The sequence below is a fragment of the Drosophila guanche genome, unplaced genomic scaffold, assembly GCF_900245975.1.
Source record: "Drosophila guanche unplaced genomic scaffold, DGUA_6, whole genome shotgun sequence".
NCBI classification, from domain to species: Eukaryota; Metazoa; Arthropoda; class Insecta; order Diptera; family Drosophilidae; genus Drosophila; species Drosophila guanche.
Genome location: NW_022995747.1, coordinates 6,370,329 through 6,394,799, shown reverse-complemented (window position 1 = coordinate 6,394,799; position 24,471 = coordinate 6,370,329). Strand labels below are relative to the sequence as shown.

Genomic DNA, 24,471 nt, shown 5'->3' with positions numbered 1-24,471 from the left:
AGCACCATTTGAGTGAGTCTGCTCGGCGCTTTTCCGGCCGAAAGTTGAGCCAAAATTCCGATTGAGTGATTGTCTCAGCAGAGCCAGCAAATTCTCTTGCTGAGACTCCTCTTCGTCAGTCGGTCTTGAACTCTCGCGCAGCTCTGGTCGTCGTCGCTCCCTCTTCTGTTCGCTTCTGTGTTCGTGTGCCGTGGTACGTGTGAGTCCCAGCGAGAGAGAGGGATAGAGAGAACCAAAGAGAAAGAGAGAAAGTTCCTTTCACGTGCCTGCAGATAAACAATGCAGAAAAGGCATCGAAATAACAAAACAATATCGTGATATAGCTGCAAAAATAATTGTGTTAAATTGCTTTTCTTTCTTTGCATCCATAACAGCAGCAGCCATAACTACAGACCGATTCGAGACACGCAGAGCCCTTCACATATCAACTCCCAACTCTTTACGTAAGTCCAGAGACCAAGAAAAACATTATCGTAGCACCTTCACACCTTGCGAATACTTTGATATGACTGCCTTCGTATGTAGACCAAGACTTTGTCATCCTGTTTGGGGTAGAAAATCAATAGCTCCGCTCCGAATATTATCCAGGGTGCACAGGATACACACAAATGCATGGAATGTACATATCTTGGCACCAGATGTTTTGTAGGGAACGGTGCTCAAGCAAATGAAAAAGCTTCCGAGCACAACCACCCCATTTCTATTTGCCATTGAACCATCCTTTCTGTCTGTATCATCATCAGCTGAGTGCAAACATTCCTTCGTGGTTCAGCAAACGCTTTCAGTCCTCTATTCCATGCCGTTTAATGGGTCAACGGTGCCCGTAGTCGGCGGTATCGCTTGCCAAATGGGTTTGTCTGCACAATACTAGGGTGATTTATGGCAGTTGATAATAAACGAGGGTATGGGCTTTGTTACCCATCACAAATTAATGAGGATTATGCAAATATTTTTGGCATTTTGTATACATAAATATTTCCCTCAAGAGCCTCTAATCTCTCCCAAGAATGCCTAAAAGCCTCTTGAGGGGTATGCAACAGTTTTGTTGCCAGTTCTGTTGCTTCCGTCTGCTTTTTCTCATTTCAAATTCAAGACATAATCAGCAGCTCCCCTCCACTCCGCGTAAATATTATTCCAAAAACAAAAATCAACAAACTGAACAAATTTGGGGACCCTACACGCGGCTGCCACTTTAGGGGCCCTCTCGAGTGCCTGCGGTTCGGTCAGGCTAATTGTTGTTAGCCTTGAACTTTCACCCTCGAACAAACAGGAAAGATACTCGTACTCCGCCGCATAGTGTGGCCCAACTTTGGGGATGGCCGTGTTGCCCCAACCGTGCGGAAATTGCCAACGGCTAAGCCGAACCTTAAATTGAAACGCTAAAACATTTTGCTAGTCGCAAGCATTTCAAGGACTTAAACTTGACTCAAATCTGATGCTGCACGTTGACATTGGCACGTGACGTTTCTCTGACGTTTTTAATTAAAAGCTGTCCAAATACTGTGTGCGCTTTTCCCACCGTTTCCTCCATGGTTTCCGATTCGCATTTGGCCCCTCTCAGTGGGACACGCATTTAAAAGGACTTAGCAGGGGCCCAAGAGTAGGCTTTACATATAAAACACGCCTTCAATTTGCGCTCTGGCAGGGCGAGCCATTAAAATTCCATTTACATTTAATTTCTCTGTTACAGGGTCCCACCCCAAGATGTCGCTGCTGCTCACCGGCATCAGCAATTCCCTCTCCGACGAGGAATTGGATGAGTAAGTACATTACACACCCGAAAACCCCGCAACCAAACAAGTTTTGTGGCTCAAAATTAACTGCTTGGACCAAATTTCAAGTTGTTGTTTTGGCGGCAGCAGAATAAGTTTTCTTTATGTTGGGGCCATAAATTTCAACTTGGGCGACAAAACGTGTCACGTGGAAAACAATGGACAGTGGCAGAAGGAAGGACGGACAAGAAAACTTCTCAAGGAAGTTTCTTTTAGCTGCATTTTAGTTAAAGGTTTTCTTAGTTCCTCCCCAAAAAGTATGCCTGAAGAACGTACAAATTGCTCAAATATGCTCATGGCTTAAACCGAAAAGTATGCCAGAGTTTTCCAGGAGAATTTAGAGTGGGGAAGTGCCACCAAGTAGATGTTTCCCTGATCCTTTCTTTCCTAATTAACGAAATCATTTCTAATTGATTTAAGCTAATGCCATAATAGCACAAAAAAAACACACACACACAAATTGCCTTTAATTACTGGCTAATTCTGATATTGTCAATGGCAGTATAAATAGATGTGTCTAGGCCTGTGGCTGTGCCTCTGCTTGGCACCAAATTTTCTACTGAATTATGGACCTGCACTGGGGCGTAGGCGGGCGCAAGGTCGCAAGGGTTTTGATTAGGGTAGTCAAAAGCCACAAGCGTTTGCTTATCGCTCCCCAGGCCCACGCATTGTCCAGAAGTGTGGGTAGACGTTGGGGTAGTGGGTGGATTTCGGGCATTACTCATACGCACAGTAGCCGAGCCAGCTATGTGACGAACCAAATATTACAGAGCCTATTATCGATTGGCCTTGGAATATCGTAGGCAGAGCAGATGGGCCCCAGCCAGAGCCAGAACCAGACTCGATGCCCATTCCAGAGGCGCTCCCAGTGGCCTGTGAGTAATGCAATTTGGGATGAATACGATTAGGATGACGGCATGACGTGACTTTGCAGACTTTTGCTTTCTTCTCTGTCGCTTGTCATTTCTCATTCTCATTTCTTCGGGGAAAGTAATTCTCTCGAAGCCCCCTGTCCTGCATTGTATCCAGCATCATTTGCATTTCTCATTTTGCAGGCATCCCCAGTGTTGCGCTCTTGACTTGACCTTACGGGTGGTATGTAATTACCCAACCAGCTCTTATCGGTTGCCCAGCAGCCAGCAGGCAGCAGCCCGAAGACCTTTATGGCTTTGTTCAGGGCAGGGAAATGCAATTACATTTTCCACTTGGCACCAGACGGTGGGAGAGGGCAGGTAAAGGTTGAAAATTGTGTGTATATTCCATAAGGAATATTGTAGGATCCATTTAAAGCTCTCTGATTAATGGCTTGCTCCACAACGTGACATGTGAGAAATTCATTCAAAGCTTTTGTCACGACTCATAAGCTCCCAGAGGGTTCCCTCTCCCATGCTCTGGGGTCAACCGTAGGCCAAGGTAGGGTTGGGCATTCGTAGGGTGTTACGAAAATAGATCAAGTCTCTCTGTTTAGTGCTGGTGACTGGCACAGACATTTGTTGCTGCCACAGACAGTCAGCAAGCACTCAAGTAGGATGACCCAAAAGAAAGACTTGAAATGGTTTAGTTTCTGTCTGCGTTGCCCCATGGGACCCACTCTTAATCTCGACTCATTCGTTTTGCTAATGAGGTTTTCTTTTCCAAATCGTTATCCAAACAAATGTTTAGAAAAAAACACTTGATGTACTTGCATAAATGACGAGTTTTGTATGGCTTTAGCGGCAGGCAAAAGTCAATCAATGAACCAACCGTCGCGTCGCTTACGGAGAATTGACCAAGTTAATTACGGTTGGCATTAACTGAATTCCACCAGCCAACCATTCACCTCCATCCGCTCTTAGCTGCGGTGCCGATGCGATTGCTTGTTGTGTTTGCCGTTGATTGCGACCTCAAAAATGTACTTGCGAGCTGCGTCACGTATGTATATCTCGGCATGCCACTCACTCTTTCTCTCTTGTGGATATACATGTATGTATATATGTTACTAAGTCTATCTCTCTCTCTCTCTGCCACTCTACCGATTTGTGTCTGAGCACAGGCGAGCCCCCTTTTTGCTTCGTTTTCATTGCTTTGTTTGCGCTTTTGCTCTTTTTCATATACCCTAGTAAGAGGTATTATAAGACAGCAGGCACTTCTGTTCATGTAAAGCATATAAATATTATGTAAGCGTGGTCATCAATCAAGCTCAGGTGCTTTCTTAAATTCATGATACCTTGTCGTTAAATTTCTATCTTTATTTATTATATATACCCTATATTGACATGGTTCATAAGTGTTTCAGTCGAAGGAAAAAGGACTAGAAGTTCTGTGGAAACAATCATATAAACATGATAGTCTCCCCAAAGTCTACTCCTATCCCTTTCATTTAATTTTCTTGCATTTATTTATATCTAAAAGGGTACCTAGCAGCCTCGAGCCCCAAGTTAAACTTTCTTTCTTTCATGTTTCCTTTTTGCTTTGCCTTTTTATTATTTTCTGTGTCTATTCACTGGCTCATGTGCTGGTGTGTGTGCAGACATTGTGCTCCTCTTTGGACTGTCTTTCGCTGTCGTGTGTTTATGTATATTTTATGACTTGGCTCACCGTTTACTCACAGTATATATGTACATAGGTACATACCTACTGAAATCGAATGACGCAGGGCCGAGCGTAGGCCTGAGGTTCCCTTGCAGAGCAGTTCTTTGAGCTCATGATGAAATGAACATTTGCCAAATCACTAGCTGCATAAATACATATGAAATTCGATGTAAATATCGTGAAACTCCAGTTTTGTTTCAGATTAAATTGGTTTTTGTCACTCCATTTATGTGTTTTAATCTTCAGCATACAAAATTTCACAATTTCGGTTTGTTTGATTCTCATTTGCAAATATCAGAGTTGAAAAATGTTAAGTGTATGCCAAATCTCCGAACCAGTTTATAAATATGCACAGCTGAACAATTCCGTGCCACAATTTGCATATATTAAGAATATAAAACTAATGATCCGATCCGCATAAATGTCGACTATCTGCCGCACAGAGCACCCTGTAATTTGTATATGTACTTGGGCACACGCCTAGATTTATATAGGGATTACGCAAATTCGTTATGTTTTGCTGCATTCCGTTGGCTGTCCAGCCAGCAATAAATTGCACTTGATCAGCGTCTGCTGATTGTTATCAGTGGGAGGAGACGTTTCGTCTTACATCATGTCATGTGGCATTTTTCTTAGGAATGTGTAAATCGAAATGCGCAGCATAAGTGACATCTGAACTTCCGTTTCTCGCAAAAACGAGAGATTACACCCAACCAACAAACAGCAGTCGGCAGACAGAAATTCGAATAAATCATACCATTCGTGGCGCTCACAGTCGCTCGTTGAGCGCGTTCGGTAGCAACCCCTCGGTTGGCCCGGCTATATAAGGCCCGGCGAAGCAGTGAACAATTTTTTAGTTTCGCTCGAAACGTTGACGTGTCTACATATTTCGCTTTTATTTCGTGTTTGTGTTTGGGCTTTCTGCCGCTCTTTGAGTGCGTTTTTACAAGTTTGTTTTGGTGGTTACAAGGAGTGGGCCAAAAGGACACGGTGACATCATGCCACCCACAATAACAGCCAATAAGTCGCATGACTTCAAGGCGCACTACGATCTCGCCCACATGCAGGATGGAGAGTCAGACGATGCCTATGTGCAGAGAATAACGCGGTAAGGATGCAAAAAGCAAACAATTACAGAGAGGAAACCGGTTGGATTGGCATAGGTTCGAGCAGCAGCTGCCGTCTGGCAGGATTCGGGGGTTGTTCGTGGTCCTTGGCGGGCCACTGAACCACCTGGTGACTCAACCGTAAGAAGATGCTCTGTGTAATGGAATGCGCAATGCAGTCTTTAGTTGGCACAATGACACATCGCATTGCTGGCATTCAGGCTGCATAGATACCAAAGACTATCAGCAACATCCAAAGAGCAAAAACGAGACAGAAGAGTTGGCCAAATATTTGCTCTTGCGAGTGGGAGTGTCCATAAAGAGAAAATAGAGCTTACCGACCCCCAGACACCCTTCCTGGCTGTCCGGTTTCGACTGTCATCAATCAGAGCGCGTCTGATTTGTTGATAGACCAAACCCAAGCACATAACAAACATTATGATCGGATGTTTGCCTAACTACTTAGGAAATTGCTCATTTGTATACGTAGTATGAGATTCTCTTATCAATCAAGGTCAAGACTATGCCCAGATACTCTCTGATTATGCTTATGTCACAAAATGTTATTGCCATTTGTTGTGCTCACAGTTGGAACTTGTTTTTTTACATATTTATTTCGGCGTTGACGCACTTGATAATGACTATCTGGCAGGGGGCTCGTTGGCAAATTTCGGGTCTCTACAGGGGGGTCGCTCCGCTCATTTGTTTTCATTATGCAAACATTGATTAGAGAAGTGAAATCCGAACTGTTTATTTTCCATTCATAGAAAAGAAAACCTTAGTCATCGTTATGGGGAAATTGGAATTCGATTTGTGGTGGTTCTTTTAGGTTTCAAGTGCACAGACATCGATGACAAACCTGACACTTTTCATTATCTACGATATTCGAATTTCTAGGAAATATTCAGATAAAAAAATGTCAATCAAAACACGAAAATTTAATGAGTTTCGTTTCGAATTGGTTTGGTTTTCATTTGGTTAAAAATGGAGTAAACATGGAGTCTAATTTGTCTGCCTCTAATCTACAGATACTCTGACGGAACTGTTAAGTTGCGCAACTCGAACATTGAGCTGATGGACCAGGATATTCTCTACCATCTGGCCCTGGGCAGTGAGAGTCATGATCTGCAGGAGATGTTTGGCGATGTTAAGGTGAGACAAAATCTACGTACATTAATCAAGCGTCAAGCTCATGCATTATTCATATTTGACCCAGACCTAGACCTGGTTTACTATCAGACTTAATTCGACTTTTCACTCATATTTATTGCTGAATAAGCTGAATAATCAAACTCGATAGTTCAGTTTATAGGGGAATGGCCCTTTGTGTTTTATATTTAATAATCTTTTTGAACTACTTGTTACATTTTCATGCAACGCTGACCAGTTCGTTTGCATGGGCGGAACACCAAAGCGCATGGAGAACTTTGCACACTTCATTATGGACGAGATAGGCTACAAGCTGCCAGCTGGCACCCAGCTGCAGGACATCAGCGCCTACTCGTATCGCTACTCGATGTACAAAGTTGGGCCGGTGCTTTGTGTCAGTCACGGCATGGGAACGCCCTCGGTCAGCATTCTGATGCACGAGATGATCAAGCTGATGTACCATGCCAAGTGCATTGATCCGATCTTCATACGCATCGGCACCTGTGGCGGCATCGGCGTCGAAGGCGGCACTGTCATCATCACCGAGGATGCCCTCGATGGTCAGCTGAGAAATTCCCATGAATTTGTAAGTGCTTTAAAGCTCGCATGAAACAATCATGAAATTAAATAATTCTTTGCTTTGCAGACCATTCTGGGCGAGACCGTGCACCGACCGGCAAAGTTGGACAAGAAGCTGGCCCGTGAGCTGAAATCCCTGCACAGTGCCGACGATCCGTATGACACCATCATTGGCAAGACCCAGTGCACAAATGATTTCTACGAGGGCCAGGGCCGTCTGGACGGCGCCTTCTGCGAGTTCACCGAGAACGACAAGATGGCCTATCTGGAGAAGCTGCGCGACAACGGGGTGGTCAACATCGAAATGGAGAGCACCATCTTCGCAGCCCTGACCCACCATGCCGGCATCAAGGCAGCCGTCGTCTGTGTGGCACTGTTGAATCGTCTGAATGGCGATCAGGTCAATGCGCCCAAGGAGGTCATGCACGAGTGGCAGCAGGTGAGAGGTGGAACTCCAATCTAACTGAAATACCCCTAAATCCCATATCGCTTTCATTCACAGCGCCCCCAGATACTTGTGGCACGATACATACGCAAGGTGCTGACCCGCGATGGCCAGCTGAAGAATTTGTTCGGGCATCAGGGATCGATAAAGTCGCCACGTCGATTCAAGCTCGTGCAGCAGGAGTCCCAGGCACACGAGTAGACACTACAGCATCTATTGCATCTATCATTTGAGGATAGCTATTCGCATTCGTGTCGGTGTCGCATCTCCCAGTATACAATGGTGTTTCAACATTCCCTAGTTTAGCTCTGCCTAAGTTCCTAGCTTAATTTCTGTGTATATCAACCTCATTAGCTTATTTAAACCCAAGCATATTGTATGTATATTCATTTAGCACTAAAATGCTGTGTGGTAAACGTTCCCACAAATCCACTTCTACATCGTATAATCAGTCGTACGAGTACGAGTACGAGTACGATTATATATATAATATATCACTAAAGGAGACGCTTAATGGTTATCAGGAATAAACGAAATCACAAAATGGTTTACGAAAACGGAGAACGAACCTAATAATAAATAGATCAAATAATATTGTTAATTGTTATGTTGCATATTTTACATGGAGCTAATCGATAAAATAAAAGTTTGATAATAACAAAAATGGATATAAAATGAATCCAAATACCATGAACCTAATATACAAATTCATAAATTATTCAATTCAATTGTATTGTAATTTCTAAACATTTGTTAAATGTACATGTTGATTAATGTTGCTAACGTATCTCTAGCCTGTATCCTGTATAACGAAACCAACAGTTTAATCTTACTCTATCTAATTCTATCACTCCAAGACAAAATCAACAAACACAAAATGCTGAACACAAACTAAAACTAAAACAAAATAAATAAGCACTTCAAATGTATACAAGTTATATTGTAAAAACAAAAGTTTACAACAAAAAAGGAATATTTCAAAGGCATATTAAAAACAAATTGTATTTCAATTATACAAAATTGGGAATTTAAAGGGGAGACCTTAGCATTTGTTACATGATTTTCACAACCATTCTACATCAATATTCCACCCAAAAATATGCTATAAAATGTAGCTTCAATATGAAACATACATACATCGAAAACGAACCAACTGAAAGCACTGAAACCAAATAAGAGAACCCCCAGAGCTCGATATTTATACATAGCAAGCCTATACAGAACCGATTCATAAGTTCCAAAGCATTTTATGAACACAACAGAACACAACAGTTCGTCATTTAACTAAATCTGAGAATTAAATTGAACTTATTCGACTAAAGGCGACCTAACAGCGTGTGAATGGAGTAAGTTGTGATCTGAGATATCCCTCCGTGGAAGCCCTTGACCAATTCTCTCCCCCAGTCAGTCTGGCATCGCCTTCTTCCTTTTTTGCCGCTTTTACTTCAATCTTTTGAACCCTTATGACTGCATAGGCGAGACCATTCAAGAGGCCCTCGGAGACGAGTATATGTTGAGGAGCTATATAAAACTGCCAGAACTTCGTCATGTCGCCATTCTGCTTGTATTAACCTTCTATACGTTGTTGGAGCAGTAACCTAAATCCTATGTAAAAAGCAGAAGCAACTGTGTTGCCTCCAACAACTATTTTCTACATTTTTGTTATAATATTTTCCCATAATCCTAGTGCTCGCTTCCTGTTAAATCAAATTTGCTGGCATAGGAAATTCTATAAAAAATTCTTTCGTTTCTAATACGCATTTTGAAGGCATATCCTGGACCCATTGGACTACACGGTTATCTGAACATTATATCACAAAATGAGGTAGGTGGTGCCTTAAGGAATATCATCTAGAAAACTTGTCGTTTGATTCTCGCAATCAGTAACAGCCTCTTGCTCATACTTGTTTGGCGTTATGTGGCATTCCATGCAAATCCGTTTGGCTTTATAAACTCTAATGTTGACGAGGCGTACGGGAAAGAACATATCATGTGGGAAGGCAACTTTAAGAACTTACGGCAGGCGTATGATATACGCGAATTTGCTGTGTGTATATTATTAATATGTACCTTGATGCTTTTCGATTTTTAACACTTAATTACTGGGAAAATAAAACCCACAAATGTACGCATGTTGCGTCTCATCAATGTTATTAAATATAAATGTTACGATTAGCATTTTACCCGTTTTCTGTGCAGAAACGGCTCTAGTTCTTATAGTCTCTGAGAACTAGCCAACAAACAAGACGGACAGACGGACAGACAGACATGGCTCTATCGACTCAGCTATTGATGCTGATAGCTGAGCGTTACATACATCCATCCATACCCTATTTACTCTTCGAGTACCGCGTATAACAAAAGTAAACAGTTGCAACTTGAGTTTGCGCATTCGCGCAAATAAAAAAAAATCTGGGTTTCCCCTCAAAATGTGCACTAAATTCAAGTGAACTCCACGATCACATTTCCCTGGAAAGTCTGGCATTTGGGAAACATGTCAGTAGTAGAAAAATAATACAATTTGGCTGCTATAAAAATTTATTTTTCGAAAAAACGCAACAAATTTTTGTTTGAACATCAAAATGGCTGGGAATTGCGAGTTGAATCGCGATGTTTGCCAGTTGAAGGGCAAGTAGAACACAGTCCAATAAGTGAGATAGTGTAAGCGAATAGTGTGATCCCACAGAGTTGGTGAGGTCACAGGGTAAGCAGCTTGGGCGGCTGGTCAGGCACATGAAGATGGGATGTAAAAAGCCGCCAAGAGAGAGCACTTTAAAGGGTCTGAATCCCTGCCTGAGATGCCTCCAGCCCGACGTTCTCTATCACCTGGGCATGGACACGGGCTCAATGAACTTTCCCAAGATCTTTGGCGATGTGCGGGTAAGTCAAATGGTCGTGAGTCCTTTCGGCTAAGGGCTCTAAATTCGTTGTAGTTTGTTTGCATGGGTGGCACGCCCGAACGTATGGAAAGGTTTGCCCATATGATTATGAAGGAGCTCAGTCTGAAGCTGCACCCGGCCACAAAACTTAGGAATATGGCCGAGGATGGTCACCGCTTTGCGCTCTACAAAGTGGGCCCAGTGCTGTGTGCCAGTCATGGCATGGGAGGCCCGTCGATTTCCATACTGCTGCATGAGCTCCTTAAGATGATGCACCATGCCAAGTGTCAGGATCCCGTCTTTATCAGAATTGGCACCTGCGGTGGCATCGGCTTAGAGCCCGGAACCGTGGCCATTACATCGGAGGCACTGGACGGCATGCTCCGTCCCTATCATGAGACAATCGTTCAGGGCAAAGTCGTGCAGCATTCCAGCAAACTAGACCAATGCTTGACCCAAGAGCTCCTGTCACTGGCCGATCCTTGCGAGGATGAGTTTGACACAGTTGTTGGCAAGACCGTCTGCACCAACGACTTCTACGAGGGCCAGACGCGACTCGATGGCGCCTTTTGCGACTACACGAATCCCTCGAAGAGCGCCTATTTACAGGGGCTCCTGGGCCAAGGAGTGATCAATTTCGATATGGAGAGCACCGCCTTCGCCGCTCTCACAAGCAGAGCAGGTGTACGGTCTGCCGTCGTCTCCATTACCATCATCAATCGTATGGAGGGTGATCAGGTCAGTGCCCGCCACCCCATTCATAATAATCTCCCTCTGATGATTCACACGCTAGGTACTTGCCTCTCGGGACCGCCTAAGTGAGTGGGAGAAGCGACCCCAAGAGCTCGTGGCGCGATACATTCGCAAAGCAATGCTCGGACAAGATGAAGATAGTGACACCGATGAGCAGGAGGATGTTCCTCCTTGCGCGGAAGCAGATATATAGAACTTAGGTCGAGTTATCAATTTCTCGCTATAACCAGCAGCGGCCATACACGATCTGCGCTGGCACGTTCAAGTTTTCAGTTCAGTTCAGTTCAGTTCTCTGAGCGCAGTCGACACGTTCGCAACGTTGCCCGGAGCAGTCGGTCGTTCAAGTGTCTTACGTTTGCTCAAGTAGCTGACGAGCCCCTCAAGGAGCTGTCACTGAAATACTAAAATACATATTCCATATATATTTGCGAAACTATAAAAGATAACAATCTATTGATTACATATATATTCTTGGGTGTGTGCGTGTGTATTTAATCATATGAGCTTTTAGTTGGCTCTGAATAAATAGATAAGATTGGCCACACGCTGGCAACAAGAAGGCCGGCAAGCATATAAAAATTAAAACAAATATTTCAAGATCAATGAAAGTGTTGACAGTGTTTACTCTGCTGTGGAAATAAAGTTACATTTCTTTCTTATTTCAGTTCCAGTCACGTACACAAATCTCGAGCCAACAATGTCTCACAAGTAAGACACATTAAGTGCCGAATGTTTACCGATGTTCAAATGAGTTCCTTCTTCATTCATTCAGCAGCATTCAATTGAAGAATCCCCATCTGGAAGGAATGCCATCTGATTATCTGTACCATCTGGCCATCAATGTGCCCGACACCAAGAACACGGGCGACATTCAGAAGCAGTTTGGAGATGTCAGGGTAAGACTTGAGCCAGTCAATCGGAAGTAAGTCCCTCAGTATGGCATATCTACAGGTTATCTGCACGGGTGGCACCGCAATACGTATGCTGGAACTGGCCAAATATCTGGGCAAACTGTTGGGTGTGGAGGACACCAGCGAGCCTGTGGATTTGTGCGCCAAGGGACATCGCTACGCGCTCTACAAGGTGGGCCCAGTGATTTGTGTCAGCCATGGTGTCGGCTCCTCCACTTTCAGCGTGGTGCTGCACGAGCTGCTGAAGCTGGTCCACTACGCCAAGTGCCAGGATCCGATATTCCTGCGGATCGGCACCTGCGGCGGCATCGGTGTGACCCCCGGCACGGTTGTCGTAACGAAGGATGCCTTCAACGGCTTGCTCCGCAACGAACACGAGATTGTAAGTGGATCCGCATTCAGTGTACACTTTAGTTATTCGATTCCCAATTCGATTGGATGGTCAGGCAATTCTCGGAGAGCGTGTGGTGCGCCCCGCCCAGTTCCCAGAGAGTGTGATCAAGGATATTCTGGCATATGGTGTCAGGCCCGACGATGGTTTCCAAATCATAAGTGCCAATACCATGGGCACAGACTGCTTCTACGAGGGTGAGTGTGAGAATGTCAAGTGGTTCAAAGAAACAACCCATAACCCATGGCAATGCCTGTTGGATTGACTTAGGTCAGGGTCGTACTGATGGTGCCATATGCGAGTACACGGCTGAGGACAAGATGAAATTCTTGCACAAGTGCCATGACCTGGGCATACGCAACATCGAAATGGAGGCCAGCTTCTTTGCCTCCATCACTCAGAAGATTGGCGTGAAGGCTGGCGACATCTGTGTGACGCTACTCAACCGTCTGGACGGCGATCAGGTGAGTGTCCGACGTATCCCTAACCCAAGTTCCCGATACCAGCAAATCTTCTACAGGTCAATGCCGAGAAAAAGGAAGAGTTTGAGCATCGCCCATTCCTCGTTGTGGGTCGCTACATTCAGCAACTTTTGAAGAAATAATTCGGATCTGCTCAAAAATAAGTGTGTTTTCGCCGAATCTTGGCAGTTTTACTAAAGTTGGGCAACTATTTGAAAATTGCTTGTGGAGGTGGTGCCATTTATTGTTTTACAGCTGTATCTTAATAAATGCGTCTCTTATATCTCCTGTATTAGCAGTTTGTTGCTGCTCTTGATGTTGTCCTGGGGCATGCGGAGCATTGCTGGCAGTGTGGAGGCTTCGCCTGTAAGTGCCTGTGGCTGTGTCTGCTTCTTGGGTGCGGAGGCAGGGGGCGGCTTGAACTTATTGCCCAAAGATTCGGCTGCAGTGACCAGTTTGCTTTTGACCACACGATTCGGTTTCACCAGCTCGGCCAGATCATATTCTTTGACAGGAGGCGGCTTCGCCACTGGAACTGTCTTCGCCACAGGGGTAGTCACTTCCTTGGGCTTTTCTTTAGGTTTATCCGAGGCATCTGGCTTCAGTTCCTCAATCATCAAACGAGTGGCATGGGTTGGAGCAAGCTCTCCTAGCTGTTTTTTTAGCAGCTCCAGAGCCTTTAAGGCAGCTGCATTATCCGGCTGCAGCTCTAGCACACGCTGGTAGAGATGAAGGGACTGAAAGAAAAGGGTTTTCATGTGCCTCATCAATTAAGGGACATTTTCATTACCTCGCGGCGAAATCCTTGTGCATAGCTGGCATCAGCCAGGCGAAGACGAGCCTTTAAATTCTCCGGCTCCATCTCCAGACATGCCTTGCAGTCCGATATAGCGGCGAGATAGTTCTTAACTTTCATGTCTATTGGAAGCAATTAAAAGGTAAAACTTAGTCTTGGAAGTCGTTGAAACTTACGTGACAACGCGCGATTGTTGTATGCCCGAGCTGCATTCTCAGGATCGTATATAATGGCACAATTGTATTCCTCTATGGCACTCTCATATTCCTTTGACTTGAAGTATTCGTTGCCACGCAAACGATGCCTAAAATGAATCGGAGCTTAACATAAATCCCCAGAAAGAGTGGATGTTACCCACCTTTCTGCAAATTGTTCTTTTTCCACCTGGCTAAGTTTCTTTAGATGTTGCTGGAGGCGTTCATAGAGTGCTTCCTTTTCACTTTTCAATATTTCTTCAGATGTCGGAGTCGGCTTGGGGTCGTGTCGATTCTTTAGCTCCTCCTGCTCTTTGGTTCGCTCCTCCGACAATTCCATGCGCAGTATTTCCTCATCGGGATCGTACTTGTCCCATTTGTTGTAGTCCGTTGAACGGATGCGCTTTTCCGTAGTCTTTGGGGGCATTGGAGGTGCTGGAGGCTTTGGCTTTGATTGTTTCTTGGTGCTTGGCATATCCGCGTCTATTTTGGCTGGTTTCCGCATGGGCGCCACATCTAAGCCCAAGCATGCCATGTCATTTTTTAGTTCGTTCAATGCATTGTCCTTCGACTTGATGTCATGTGTCCAGTCCTTCAAAGAATATAATGGAACTCCAGAAGTCAGCGAAACATAGTGAGTTTTCGATACCTACCAGAACGGGCTTGAGTTCCTGTTTATCAAGGATATTGCTTTTTTGTATCGGCTCCTCAAAGCGGAACAGTTTACTATCAGGCTTCAGCTCCTTGAGTTTCTCCTCGGAGCAACGCTGCAGGTCCGGGAAATTACCCTCCTCCCCAGAGCGTAGGATTTGTACAATTTTTTCCATTTCTCGTGCATTTTTACACGTTTTCACATAACTAGGGGCGGGAAAGGTACGCTAAGATGATTCGCTTGCAGTTTTGGATTAGTCAAACCGCATACCTAAAGTCCAGATGGCTCAAGGGTATATTATATTTCTCCAACAAAGTCTTACGCTTTTCCATTTTACTTTCTTTTATATTTCTATATTCGCACAGAGATATAAATATAAACTGTTTGTTTGGAATTCACATTATCGATTCAACAAAATGTGCTTCTCGCCCGGCCTGCTTGACAACAGATGTATACAATAGTACTAACCATAGAGTATACCAGATTCTTCATATTCAAACCGGTCCAAACCGGTTTTGTCTTGCAAGTAATGTAAGTATATTGTGTTGGTGAGTTGACTTGCTGAACTGCAAGAAATTCTGTTTTCGGGGCTTGTCGTATGAACTTGACCTGCCGCAACATGTGCAGAATGAGGGGTGGGGGTTTGTGGCCGGACCCTCGGTGTCTGGAAAAAAAAAATATACCAATTAAAGTTGTTATTGTATTTTTTTTAAATGCAGATTTTATACTGCTTTATTCAAAATTGCATGCATCGATTTCGTTGCTGCCGTATACAGTATGGTTAGTGACAATAGCCATCTAAAATTCGAAATTAACCGAAACGTTTGTTGCGATGCACAGCACTGGGGGTGAAAAGCAGAACAAACCGCACTTGGCTCAAAATTGCGTTTTGGCAGCTGTTTGACAACAAGGTTCTATGGTGTAATGGTTAGCACTCTGGACTTTGAATCCAGCGATCCGAGTTCAAATCTCGGTAGAACCTGCAATGAAATGATCTTTTTTTATTTACCTAGCTTTTTCAACTTAATATTTTTTGGAGAATAACTTCTCATTGTGGGGGGTATTTCAAAAGTAGTTGTTGAAATTTGTCGTATTATATGTTCTTGCCTACTGCGCCAAGTTTTATTTCGTTTAGTGGCAGCCAGACAGCACGGTTCTATGGTGTAATGGTTAGCACTCTGGACTTTGAATCCAGCGATCCGAGTTCAAATCTCGGTAGAACCTTCAGTCATTTATTTCATATGTGATTGGACGACAATATTTTTTATTTATTTAATTTGCTTTAAACAGAACATTCAATTCACATGCATACAGTCGATAATGCAGTAGTTTTAATTAATTACATACATCAAAATGTAGTTGCTGTGTCGCAAATGTTTTGTTACCAGGTAAGACATTAATTAATTCATTGTTTAAATCTTATTTTATTTACAATCCTACCTTCAGCGTGTACCGTATACAATCCATATTCATCTCATAACTAAACATTTGTGTATTAACTTTAAGGAAATTAAGCATGTTTTATTCAAACCAATGAAATACACATAATAAATGGCATTTTTAAAATGCATCCAACAATGTACACTTGTTGATTATTTACATTTAAGTTTTCTTATTTAGCAGCAGTCGCTTGTGTTCCATTTTACAAAGAACATCGTAGATGTGTCGCTTGGCCTCTAGAAGCAGATCGTCATTCAAGACTAGCAACTCTTTTGCTACGAAATTAGTAAATTGCTCTACTGATTTTTTCTTCTGCCTCGAGGGAATGTCGTCTAGCTCTTGGGGAGCCTCCTCTTTCTCTTCGAAATCCGGCACGTAGTCTTTGGGGTTGTCTGAATCATTATCATCAGCGTCATTAAGTTCACTAATTTGTGAACTCTGAACTGGGCTATGAACTGGAGAATATTCATCATCTGGCAGTGTGGGATCTAGGAACTGATTAGAAGGCGCTGCCTCTTCTGTTGAGTTATCAAGGACCCAACAGAAGGAACCAGAATCAGATTCGTTGGCCTCTTGCTCCTGCTGTTCTTCCAAAGGATCGGGAAACTGACTAGGAGATTCAGGCTTTGTTTCATTACGGAACCAGTCGTCGGAACTGCTGCTGCTATCGTTATGTGTTTCAATAAGTATGCCATTCAAAGGACCCACAACATCAACCAGCTTTGCATAGTGAATCCATTCCGATTTGGCTCCATAGGTCTCATGTTCAGATCTAAAATACATAGGAACTTAAACAAGATGCTAAACAACAAGTTTTCGAATGCTCTCACTTGAATACACGCTTCAAAGATTCAACTTTTGCCTTAAAGTCCGAGGCTATCTTGTCCAAACCCACGCCATGTGATTGCAGCTCCTTTTTCATAGCTCGGTAGATATCCGCCTTCTTCTTTCCTTCTCCCAGCAAATCCCCCACATAGTTCTTCCACACCTCTATGAATTGGACTTCCTCTTCAATGGTCCAATTCCTGCGAGGACGCTTGGGTTGTCTGAGTTTTCCTGCTTTGGTATATTGTGAGCGCGGCTTTGAATTTGCGCCACTCTGTTTGGAATGGGCAGCGTTGTTGGATTTCTGCTGTTTGGCTGGTGGCTCCTGCTCGACCACGCTTCTTTTTTTCTTCTTTACCGGTGGCTCCTGGTAGATCTCGCTCGTTGAACTGCTGGGAGGTGTGCAGTCTTCCTCGTCCAACAGCAGCCCGTTCAACTCGTCTACGTAAACCAGGTTGAACGGTTGATCGGCGTTATTTGTTTTGCTTGATCTGGATTTCCTCGACTGCTTGGGAACGGGCTCATTGGAGTCACCGCTTTCTTCCAACTCCTTCAACTGTGATCCGAATATTGTGTCCAGAGTTTTGTAGTGCCGCCATTTTCGCGTTTGCAGCTTTTCGTCGCCTCTTGCGATGCTATAAGTATGGAAATCTTACAATCGTACCCTCAAAAGCACGGCGGCCAGCAAGATAGTAGACTTACTTGAAAAACTTGCGCTTAAATGAGTCCATTTTCGTTTTGATTCCCAAGGCATTTATTTCAATGCCTTCATATCGGAATTCGTCCTCCAGCAGTCTGCAAACTTCCATTTGTTTCTTGCCGCTCCGGTACAGATCCAAATTCTCGGACCAGATACGAATGAAGGTGTCCTCTTCGGCGGGCAGCCACTTGCGCTTGTGTGCCAAATTGGACATGTTTAATATGCTATTATAAACAATTCAAAATTAATTTTTTTGTTTACTGAGTTGGGAAGTGTGACCGTGGATTTATCGATGAAATATACCGACAGACCCATAACACACCATCTGATTTTTAGTATATACCGTAAGTAAACCGCATTTTAATCATATTTCTCGATTCTGATGTTCTATTTAAAATTGCCAGATAGTTAGGACTCTCAACACTTAAACCATAATTTAACACGAACGACTAATCAATTCTCCACACGACTGTTTGCTTTCCAGACTTATTTTTATTGGATTGATTATAAACTAAGATCCAATAGCAGCATATGAACAGAAAAAGCATCCCCCAGAAAATCCCACAGAGGGATTGCGTATAGAAGTTTCGATACCCTGGAAAATGGAGAGCCGCTGTTTTGAATAAAATTACGTAAATACATGGTTTATTTTATTTCCAATGTTAAGTATAAGCTTTAAAACTTATTTACATGGTTGTGCAGCTAGCGATATAAGTATTTCAGTGTTGGGCATTACAAAATACATAATATGTAGGTACTCGTACATTAATAAATATATCTCGTATGGTTTATAAAGTAAATTGATGTATGTATGTATGTATTTTTGTGTGGCGTGCATGTGCTTATTGCTTTAACAACATTTTTAACCATGCATTAAGGACACTCATTCTGCCGCCCAAATCCTTATAGATGGACAATGGGCGCTTCTTCCCGCAATTTCGTCTTAACAAACTGTAGCCGTGCTCTTGCTCGCTTGATTGATGTGACTACAAAATAGATTTTTGGTTTACTTAGTGCTAATTTGATTCGCTTAGGATCTACACAGGTGTGGTGTGCACTAAAGTAGAGTACTCGACCATCAAAGATCGAGCATACATATCATATCATATATCGTAGAATAAAGATAGGATTTTACATAAGCAGCATTAGATCTATTGTGTGTGGTGTGCGATTATTTATGTATGTATGTATGTATGTATGTATTTCTGCATTAATAGGAACGTTACAGAGCAATACCAAGAAGCAGAAGAGGCCCGACTTATAATAAATAAAATATACAATTGCAAAAAGTATATCGTTTACCTAAATTATGTTGGCTAACTTACACGTTTATATCACTTTTCGCAAATAATTCGTTTTCATTAAATTAATTTGAGGCTTTCGAATGTATACAAATAATGGTAATAGTTATCATAATAATTAAATCGCATTTTTGGTTGAATTCAATTTGAGTTTTCTGTTTTACTTTCGCTTCAGCTTCAGCTTCTACTTAGAAAATGTTAATCTGGAACTCGCTGACAATGCCCTCGAGGAAGTTCTTGAGGCTGTGGTAGGAGTGGCTGCGCCAGTAGATATTATCATTGACCTGCTCCATGGCCAGATTGATGGCCGTCTCGACGGCCCTGAGGCCCAGCTTGCGGCAATTGGCGGACAAGTCCTGCAGCTGCTGCTTGTGGTACTCCTTGTTCATGTAGATGGTCAGGGACTTGATCATCTCGGAGAGCGTGGAGAAGCCATCGCCATAGCTGTGAGAGATTGTATCATAAATTAAATGGATAACTAGGCTATTGCGACTAATACTCACTATTCGGCAATCTCCTTGATGTTGCTCTGCAGGAAATCGAAGGCAATCTCATAGCCAATGGCATTGGAGGCTACGGCGCGGAAGGCCAGTGCTCCATCCTGCTTCATTATGCCCGATGTGGGATTGATGGTCATGTTGAGGTATCTGCAAGAGGATTCGAAAATTATATTTAAACTTTTTCCATTTAGTGCAGGTTTTCGCTACTCACTTGGACAGCAGCCAGGGCTTTGTGGTGCAGCCCAAGGAGGTGAGTATCTCCTCCTTTTCAGAGGCGCTTGTGGTTGTCTTGTATTGCTTGTAGGCGAAATACCACTCCGGGTAGGAACCCTCCGCCAGAGCCGTGCAGTAAATCACCGATTTCAAATTGGGTTTAATTCTAAAAGATAAATATATTGAGCTTCGACTTGGATACTCGTTTGCGGAGCTTACGGATTCTTTTTGGTATTCCGCATCCATTCGCGGAACTTGGACTGGGCCACCTGGGTGCATCGATCGTAGTTGAATTTGCAGGCAAAGTTGGCCACCAGAGCGCGATGCTTCAACTGCAGATGGGACTCGTTGTCGGGCTCATTCAGACCATACTGATCGAAGGCGGGACGCACGATGAACTTCATAAAGGCCTGAGAAAGGAAAGATGCATTCAGCATGAGTAAAAAATCACTTAAGTTGTCTATCAAATCTCACCCTGAAGGTCTCATAGGCTGGCTCCCGTTTCAAGTTGTAGATCAGATAATTGAGTCCCGGCTTGGCAGCACTCCACAGCAGCTCATCATCCACGGACGTGTACAGCTCCATGAGGAAGGTCAGCCTGGAATAAGGGAAACTTCAGTTAGAGAAGAGAAAGAATTGCCTAAAAGATCCAACTTACGGAATGTCGTAGGGCAGATACTCTGCCTGGGACAGATGGAGTGCATCGTCGAGGAGCTGCGCTCTCGTTATCCGTGGCAGGGTGCTAAAGTTCTTCTTGAGGGCCAGCCATGAGATCATGTCGTAGTTGACGCGGTAGTAGCCCTGACGATTCAGATTCAGGTAGACGACGCTGTCGTTGTTGCTGGCACTGTTGAAGACATGGCTGACGATGAGCTCCTGCTCGTCCTCCTGGTTGGTCATCCAGTGCGTGGGTATGTTGTCGCCCTTGTGCAGCTCGTCCGTCTCGAAGGTGATGGGAATGAACCAGCGACTGTGATCCGCTGGGTTGGGGGCGGGCAGCAGATATCGCTCCTGGCGGAGCACCAAGTCAGCGCCACGGCGCTCCACATTGACCACCGGATAGCCCGGCTGTGTTATCCACGAGTCCATGATCTGCTTGACATTCAGCTCCTTGGGCAGAGTGCCCTTCTCGTGGCCGTGGCGGGTGAGGATTGCCCACAGATCGTTGCGATCCATGTTCTCGTAGGCGAAGGTCTGCAGCAGATCCTGGGTAGCCGTGCGGAAGGCCTCATCCCCCACAATGGAGTTCAACATGCGCAGCAGGATGGTGCCCTTGGAGTAGCTAATCGGATCGAAGATGCGCCGCACATCATTCGTGGACTTGACGTCAAAGGAGATGGCATGGGAGGTGTTGTCCGCGTCGTGCTGCATCGACTCCTTGAACTCCAGCATGGTGAAGGTGTCCATGATCTGGAACTCGGGATGGGCATGGTTCAGGGCCTTGTAGCTCATGTAGCAGGCAAAACCCTCCTTCAGCCAGAGATCGTCCCACCACTTGGGCGTCACCAGATTGCCGAACCACTGGTGGGCCAGCTCATGGGCAATGATCTGGGCCACGTACTGCATATGCTCCGACGAGGAGGCCAGCTCCAGATCCTCTGGCACCAGCAGCGCCGAGTCCCGGAACGTGATCAAACCCCAATTCTCCATTGCGGCAAAGCCAAAGTCCGGCACCGAGACCAGATCGATCTTCGGCAGCTTGTTCTTGATGCCAAAGTACTCCTCGTAGTATGGCAGGAACTTGCGCACCATTTTGTAGGCATAGTGGGTCATGTCCACAAACGTCGGCCGTGTCCAGATCTCCACTCGCGGCATCACACTGCTGTCGAGTGCCGCGTAGCGGGAATCAACCATATTCGAGACAATGAAGGCCACCAGGTACGTGGGCATCTTGGGTGTGGTCAGGAAGTCATCCCTGATGAAGCCCGGACGATAGGCGCTGCTGTGCGACTTGGGCATGTTGGACAGAGCCATTTTGTACTGGCTGTTGCGGATGATGCTGATCGAGAAGTTGGCCTTCATGTCGGGCCGGTCGAAGCAGGGGAAGGCGCGTCTCGCATCGATAGGCGAGAATTGTGTGCTGATCATCCATCTGCAAGAGGGAGAGTAGGTTTGTCCATTAAGCGATTATCTTTTAGGTGGTGCTGCCATCACTTACTCTGGCTTTTTGGTATCCGGATTGGTGTAGCTCGTCTTGTAGACTCCCTGCAGTGTCTCCGTAACCTGGCTGATAAAATCCAGACTGAGCAGCAGCCGCAGCTTTGGCTCCGCGGCCAAGGACTTGTCCAGTCGCACCACAAATGTGGCATTGTCCTCGCCATAGTCGCTGTCAAAGTCCAGCTCCAGCTCATCGCTGCCATTGGTGGTCTTGCCCGCAAGTGGCGCCCGAATGACACGCACATTGGCGATGCTCACATTGTGCACGTCCAGCACAATGGGCTCCCAGCCACTCACCTTGGCCACATCCCGCTCGATCTCGATGGTCAGGCTGCCGTTGTTGGACGATGTCACAATGTTTGGTTCAATCAGCAGGCTGCAAGGAGACCGAAGAGGAATCGTACAAATAGAACGGGAAATTAAATGCGGATAGTAGGAAGCTGCAGTGTCTGCTGCAGGTGAAATGCAAATGGCTGCCAAAAAGTGCCAAGTTGCAGCCATCAAAAGTGCCAATCAATCAATCAGTTTCAGTCAGAGAGCAGCGCCAGCACATGTGTTTGGCATCCATTTGAGGGCAATGCAATTCACACTGCTGTGATCTGGCTTCGTTCGATGTTCGATGGGACTGGGACTGGGACTGCCATTAGTCGCTGCGTTTGGCGGCAAATGAAATGCATGCCATGCCACATCATAAGCCGCATCAGCAATCAAAGCAAACAAGAAGTGGGGAAGCCAATGCTGCAGCCACAACGAAAATTGAATGCTCTAACTCTCTAGATTCAAACTCTTTTCACTCTGCTGTTTAAGCTCTCTGCTATTCTGAGTGCAATAGGCACAAATAGATTGAAAATCAATTCCCTCGGCTCTCGCACACACATGCCACAGGCAATCTGGAAGCCCTTGTTGCATTTAATTGAGTTGATTGGCTTGGTTTACAATGCGTGCGCCCGGGGGCAACCAGGAAGCAAGCTTCGGGCCAGCAATTTGCCATGGATACGACCAAGAAATGGGTGGAGAAGAGGTTGGCTTCGCGGGTTGCAGAGATACCAATCAACAGTGTTGCCTTGATCAGCAGCTGCTGCATCAGTTGCCATCGATTGGTGCAAACGAGAACTTTGCTGCACTTGCCGCAACCGCAATCCATCAGGCATCGAGAATGCATCTCATCCCAACTACATGGCGTATCTTTTTCCATCTCCCTGAGCGGAGTTGGAGGCTGCGTGCGGTGCACAAATTAATGCACAGCTTGGGCTTTTCTGTGTCAATTATATTAATGCATGCGGCTACTGGAGAGGAGAGCGCATCTTCGCCCATCTGGCCGAGCATCTTGCTATCTGGCGGCCATCTATCTCTATCCGGCTCGCGGTCCAAGTATCTGGCACATTATGTCATGCCGACAGTCGGCGTGCGTTTATTGTTTCCTCAGATCTATGCCGCTCCGCTACGCTTTGGTTCCGCATCTTTTTCTCTCAGAGTGTGACTGAAGAGCAGACGCCTAACGAGCCCCCCAAAACCTGCCAACTCTTTGGCCAGCCAGCCATCTCCTGTGGTGTCTTGAACAAGTACTTTTTGGTTCATTAGTTACATGTGGCATAAGCAGCAACTGCTCGTTCTTTGGTGTCCACTTTTGGTACACGGCTGCTGGCTGCTGGCTGCTGACTACCGAACTACATGACGTCTCAATCCTTGACCCACTTTTTTGCGCAATAGAAATAAAAATATACGTAGCGTATGCGTACAAAGTACATGACCCCCAAGAGTGACGTCAATGGCTAAGGACTGAAGGAGTCTGCCGGTCTCAGTGTAAGTTTCACTTTCAGTCGCTGTCAAGGATAAACAGGACGTGGCCACGTAAAGTAAGAATTTAATGCGCGTAGACAAGTGAAAGTTGCGGAATAAACAAAACGTAATCTTTTCTAAGAATAATTACATGTAATAAACGCTATGCAAACAGTGCAGATAAATTAATCTCTCTATTTATGCCCAGTTAAATATTGGATTACTACTAGAATAATAAATGACAGTTGTTTTCCTCGATGGAAATGATCGGCCTTGCAACAAACTTCTGCTTGTCATTTTAATGGCCCAGACAGGCAGTGTCTTAACTTGTCGAGATAGCATTGATTTAATACACAAAATGATCCAGATTGCAGTCAACTGTCAGCGGGATGGCATTTCCCTGATCAGATCAGTGTGGTGGATCCGGAAATGACAGAATTCTGGTGGCTGAGCGAAACGATTTGTGTGTCAGCTTCAAATCAAAAGGAGAACATGCAAAGCAATTTGAACAGAAGGCAAAGGCACTCTCGTGTCTGGCGAGTTCCATCAAACTCTCACTCTCAAGTGCTAAATTGCTGTGAGTAGCACTTGAAAACAATTTCACCCTTCACTCACCTGTAGTGCAGTGGACGCCAGCCCTCGTAGAGCTTGAGAGCACGATCTGTGGGCTTAGTGCTGTTATCGAGGACTTCCGTTGGCGGCTGGGGCGGCACGGCTATGTCACCCACGGGCGCTGCCTTTGCCAGCTTGGGCTCCGTTTCCACAACAGGTGGCGGTGCCGGGGCTGTTGCTGTGTCCGTTGACGGCGTGGCTTTGGGCGGGGCATTGAGGCTCAGCCAGCCAGCAGTCTCAATGGGCGTGGCGTTCACCTCGGGGTGGTGAGCGGTGATGCAACTG

At 45.0% G+C, this 24,471-nt stretch overlaps 6 protein-coding genes, 1 long non-coding RNA gene and 2 other non-coding genes across 14 annotated transcripts in view; 6 read left to right on the top strand and 3 right to left on the bottom strand.

The window, feature by feature from the left end:
* The first annotated feature begins 374 nt into the window (after positions 1-374).
* Positions 375-8,551, top strand: LOC117583324 (uridine phosphorylase 1). Of its 2 annotated transcripts, XM_034271584.1 has the most exons (6): positions 375-443; positions 1,691-1,760; positions 6,478-6,601; positions 6,837-7,184; positions 7,245-7,616; positions 7,680-8,551. In XM_034271584.1, the coding sequence occupies exons 2-6, from the start codon at positions 1,705-1,707 to the stop codon at positions 7,821-7,823; spliced, it is 1,044 nt and encodes a 347-aa protein (XP_034127475.1). In that variant the 5' UTR covers positions 375-443; positions 1,691-1,704; the 3' UTR covers positions 7,824-8,551. The 2 variants fall into 2 exon arrangements, with proteins under 2 accessions (XP_034127475.1, XP_034127473.1); XM_034271582.1 differs by lacking the exons at positions 375-443; positions 1,691-1,760 and adding an exon at positions 5,197-5,451.
* Positions 8,552-8,856: 305 nt separating this feature from the next.
* Positions 8,857-9,750, top strand: LOC117583266. The gene is made up of 3 exons (XR_004573780.1): positions 8,857-8,968; positions 9,027-9,447; positions 9,507-9,750. It is a non-coding gene; the product is annotated as an uncharacterized LOC117583266 (long non-coding RNA).
* A 423-nt stretch (positions 9,751-10,173) lies between these two features.
* Positions 10,174-11,711, top strand: LOC117583297 (uridine phosphorylase 1). Its single transcript, XM_034271538.1, has 4 exons — positions 10,174-10,250; positions 10,309-10,502; positions 10,556-11,239; positions 11,295-11,711. The coding sequence occupies exons 1-4, from the start codon at positions 10,205-10,207 to the stop codon at positions 11,445-11,447; spliced, it is 1,077 nt and encodes a 358-aa protein (XP_034127429.1). The 5' UTR covers positions 10,174-10,204; the 3' UTR covers positions 11,448-11,711.
* Positions 11,559-13,309, top strand: LOC117583298 (uridine phosphorylase 1). 3 transcript variants are annotated; one of them, XM_034271541.1, is made up of 7 exons: positions 11,559-11,598; positions 11,920-11,962; positions 12,030-12,150; positions 12,206-12,547; positions 12,612-12,753; positions 12,827-13,020; positions 13,077-13,309. In XM_034271541.1, the coding sequence occupies exons 2-7, from the start codon at positions 11,952-11,954 to the stop codon at positions 13,158-13,160; spliced, it is 894 nt and encodes a 297-aa protein (XP_034127432.1). In that variant the 5' UTR covers positions 11,559-11,598; positions 11,920-11,951; the 3' UTR covers positions 13,161-13,309. The 3 variants fall into 3 exon arrangements, with proteins under 3 accessions (XP_034127432.1, XP_034127431.1, XP_034127430.1); XM_034271540.1 differs by lacking the exon at positions 11,559-11,598 and adding an exon at positions 11,641-11,729; XM_034271539.1 differs by lacking the exon at positions 11,559-11,598 and having other exon boundaries at positions 11,947-11,962; positions 12,027-12,150.
* Positions 13,261-15,070, bottom strand: LOC117583296 (sperm-associated antigen 1). The gene is made up of 6 exons (XM_034271537.1): positions 14,930-15,070; positions 14,661-14,865; positions 14,172-14,599; positions 13,990-14,117; positions 13,808-13,935; positions 13,261-13,754 (listed from the first exon to the last, which is right to left on the bottom strand). Exons 1-6 carry the CDS (start codon positions 14,989-14,991, stop codon positions 13,296-13,298), a joined length of 1,410 nt encoding a protein of 469 aa, XP_034127428.1. The 5' UTR covers positions 14,992-15,070; the 3' UTR covers positions 13,261-13,295.
* Positions 15,071-15,569: 499 nt separating this feature from the next.
* On the top strand, positions 15,570-15,641 carry Trnaq-uug. The gene has a single exon. It is a non-coding gene; the product is annotated as a tRNA-Gln (tRNA).
* A 170-nt stretch (positions 15,642-15,811) lies between these two features.
* On the top strand, positions 15,812-15,883 carry Trnaq-uug. The gene has a single exon. It is a non-coding gene; the product is annotated as a tRNA-Gln (tRNA).
* A 240-nt stretch (positions 15,884-16,123) lies between these two features.
* Positions 16,124-17,905, bottom strand: LOC117583443. Its single transcript, XM_034271744.1, has 3 exons — positions 17,627-17,905; positions 16,930-17,559; positions 16,124-16,871 (listed from the first exon to the last, which is right to left on the bottom strand). The coding sequence occupies exons 1-3, from the start codon at positions 17,836-17,838 to the stop codon at positions 16,262-16,264; spliced, it is 1,452 nt and encodes a 483-aa protein (XP_034127635.1). The 5' UTR covers positions 17,839-17,905; the 3' UTR covers positions 16,124-16,261.
* A 1,176-nt stretch (positions 17,906-19,081) lies between these two features.
* Positions 19,082-24,471, bottom strand: part of LOC117582903 (aminopeptidase N) — a 30,410-nt gene continuing 25,020 nt past the window's right edge. For all 3 annotated transcript variants that reach the window (XM_034270994.1, XM_034270995.1, XM_034270996.1), the window contains 8 exons: positions 24,190-24,468; positions 21,797-22,171; positions 20,297-21,730; positions 20,113-20,236; positions 19,858-20,048; positions 19,637-19,804; positions 19,429-19,572; positions 19,082-19,369 (listed from right to left, as the gene is read on the bottom strand). In XM_034270994.1, the coding sequence (XP_034126885.1) occupies positions 19,114-19,369; positions 19,429-19,572; positions 19,637-19,804; positions 19,858-20,048; positions 20,113-20,236; positions 20,297-21,730; positions 21,797-22,171; positions 24,190-24,468 (2,971 nt within the window). In that variant the 3' untranslated portion in view covers positions 19,082-19,113. The remainder of the gene's footprint in view (positions 19,370-19,428; positions 19,573-19,636; positions 19,805-19,857; positions 20,049-20,112; positions 20,237-20,296; positions 21,731-21,796; positions 22,172-24,189; positions 24,469-24,471) is intronic.

Bases quoted from the DNA above. Each gene is read 5' to 3' on its own strand.
- LOC117583324 (XM_034271582.1), top strand. From the start codon at position 5,342: ATGCCACCCACAATAACAGCCAATAAGTCGCATGACTTCAAGGCGCAC. The intron at 5,452-6,477 runs GTAAGGATGCAA...TCTAATCTACAG, and splicing joins TATGTGCAGAGAATAACGCG to ATACTCTGACGGAACTGTTA. The intron at 7,617-7,679 runs GTGAGAGGTGGA...TTTCATTCACAG, and splicing joins TCATGCACGAGTGGCAGCAG to CGCCCCCAGATACTTGTGGC.
- LOC117583297 (XM_034271538.1), top strand. From the start codon at position 10,205: ATGGCTGGGAATTGCGAGTTGAATCGCGATGTTTGCCAGTTGAAGG. The intron at 10,251-10,308 runs GCAAGTAGAACA...GTGATCCCACAG, and splicing joins CGATGTTTGCCAGTTGAAGG to AGTTGGTGAGGTCACAGGGT. The intron at 11,240-11,294 runs GTCAGTGCCCGC...TTCACACGCTAG, and splicing joins ATCGTATGGAGGGTGATCAG to GTACTTGCCTCTCGGGACCG.
- LOC117583298 (XM_034271539.1), top strand. The intron at 12,754-12,826 runs GTGAGTGTGAGA...GGATTGACTTAG, and splicing joins CACAGACTGCTTCTACGAGG to GTCAGGGTCGTACTGATGGT. The intron at 13,021-13,076 runs GTGAGTGTCCGA...AATCTTCTACAG, and splicing joins ACCGTCTGGACGGCGATCAG to GTCAATGCCGAGAAAAAGGA.
- LOC117583296 (XM_034271537.1), bottom strand. From the start codon at position 14,991: ATGGAAAAGCGTAAGACTTTGTTGGAGAAATATAATATACCCTTGAGC. The intron at 14,866-14,929 runs GTATGCGGTTTG...TCCCGCCCCTAG, and splicing joins TTGAGCCATCTGGACTTTAG to TTATGTGAAAACGTGTAAAA. The intron at 13,755-13,807 runs GTAATGAAAATG...CTTTTCTTTCAG, and splicing joins CACAAGGATTTCGCCGCGAG to TCCCTTCATCTCTACCAGCG.
- LOC117583443 (XM_034271744.1), bottom strand. From the start codon at position 17,838: ATGTCCAATTTGGCACACAAGCGCAAGTGGCTGCCCGCCGAAGAGGAC. The intron at 17,560-17,626 runs GTAAGTCTACTA...CCATACTTATAG, and splicing joins TTTAAGCGCAAGTTTTTCAA to CATCGCAAGAGGCGACGAAA. The intron at 16,872-16,929 runs GTGAGAGCATTC...TATGTATTTTAG, and splicing joins TCTTTGAAGCGTGTATTCAA to ATCTGAACATGAGACCTATG.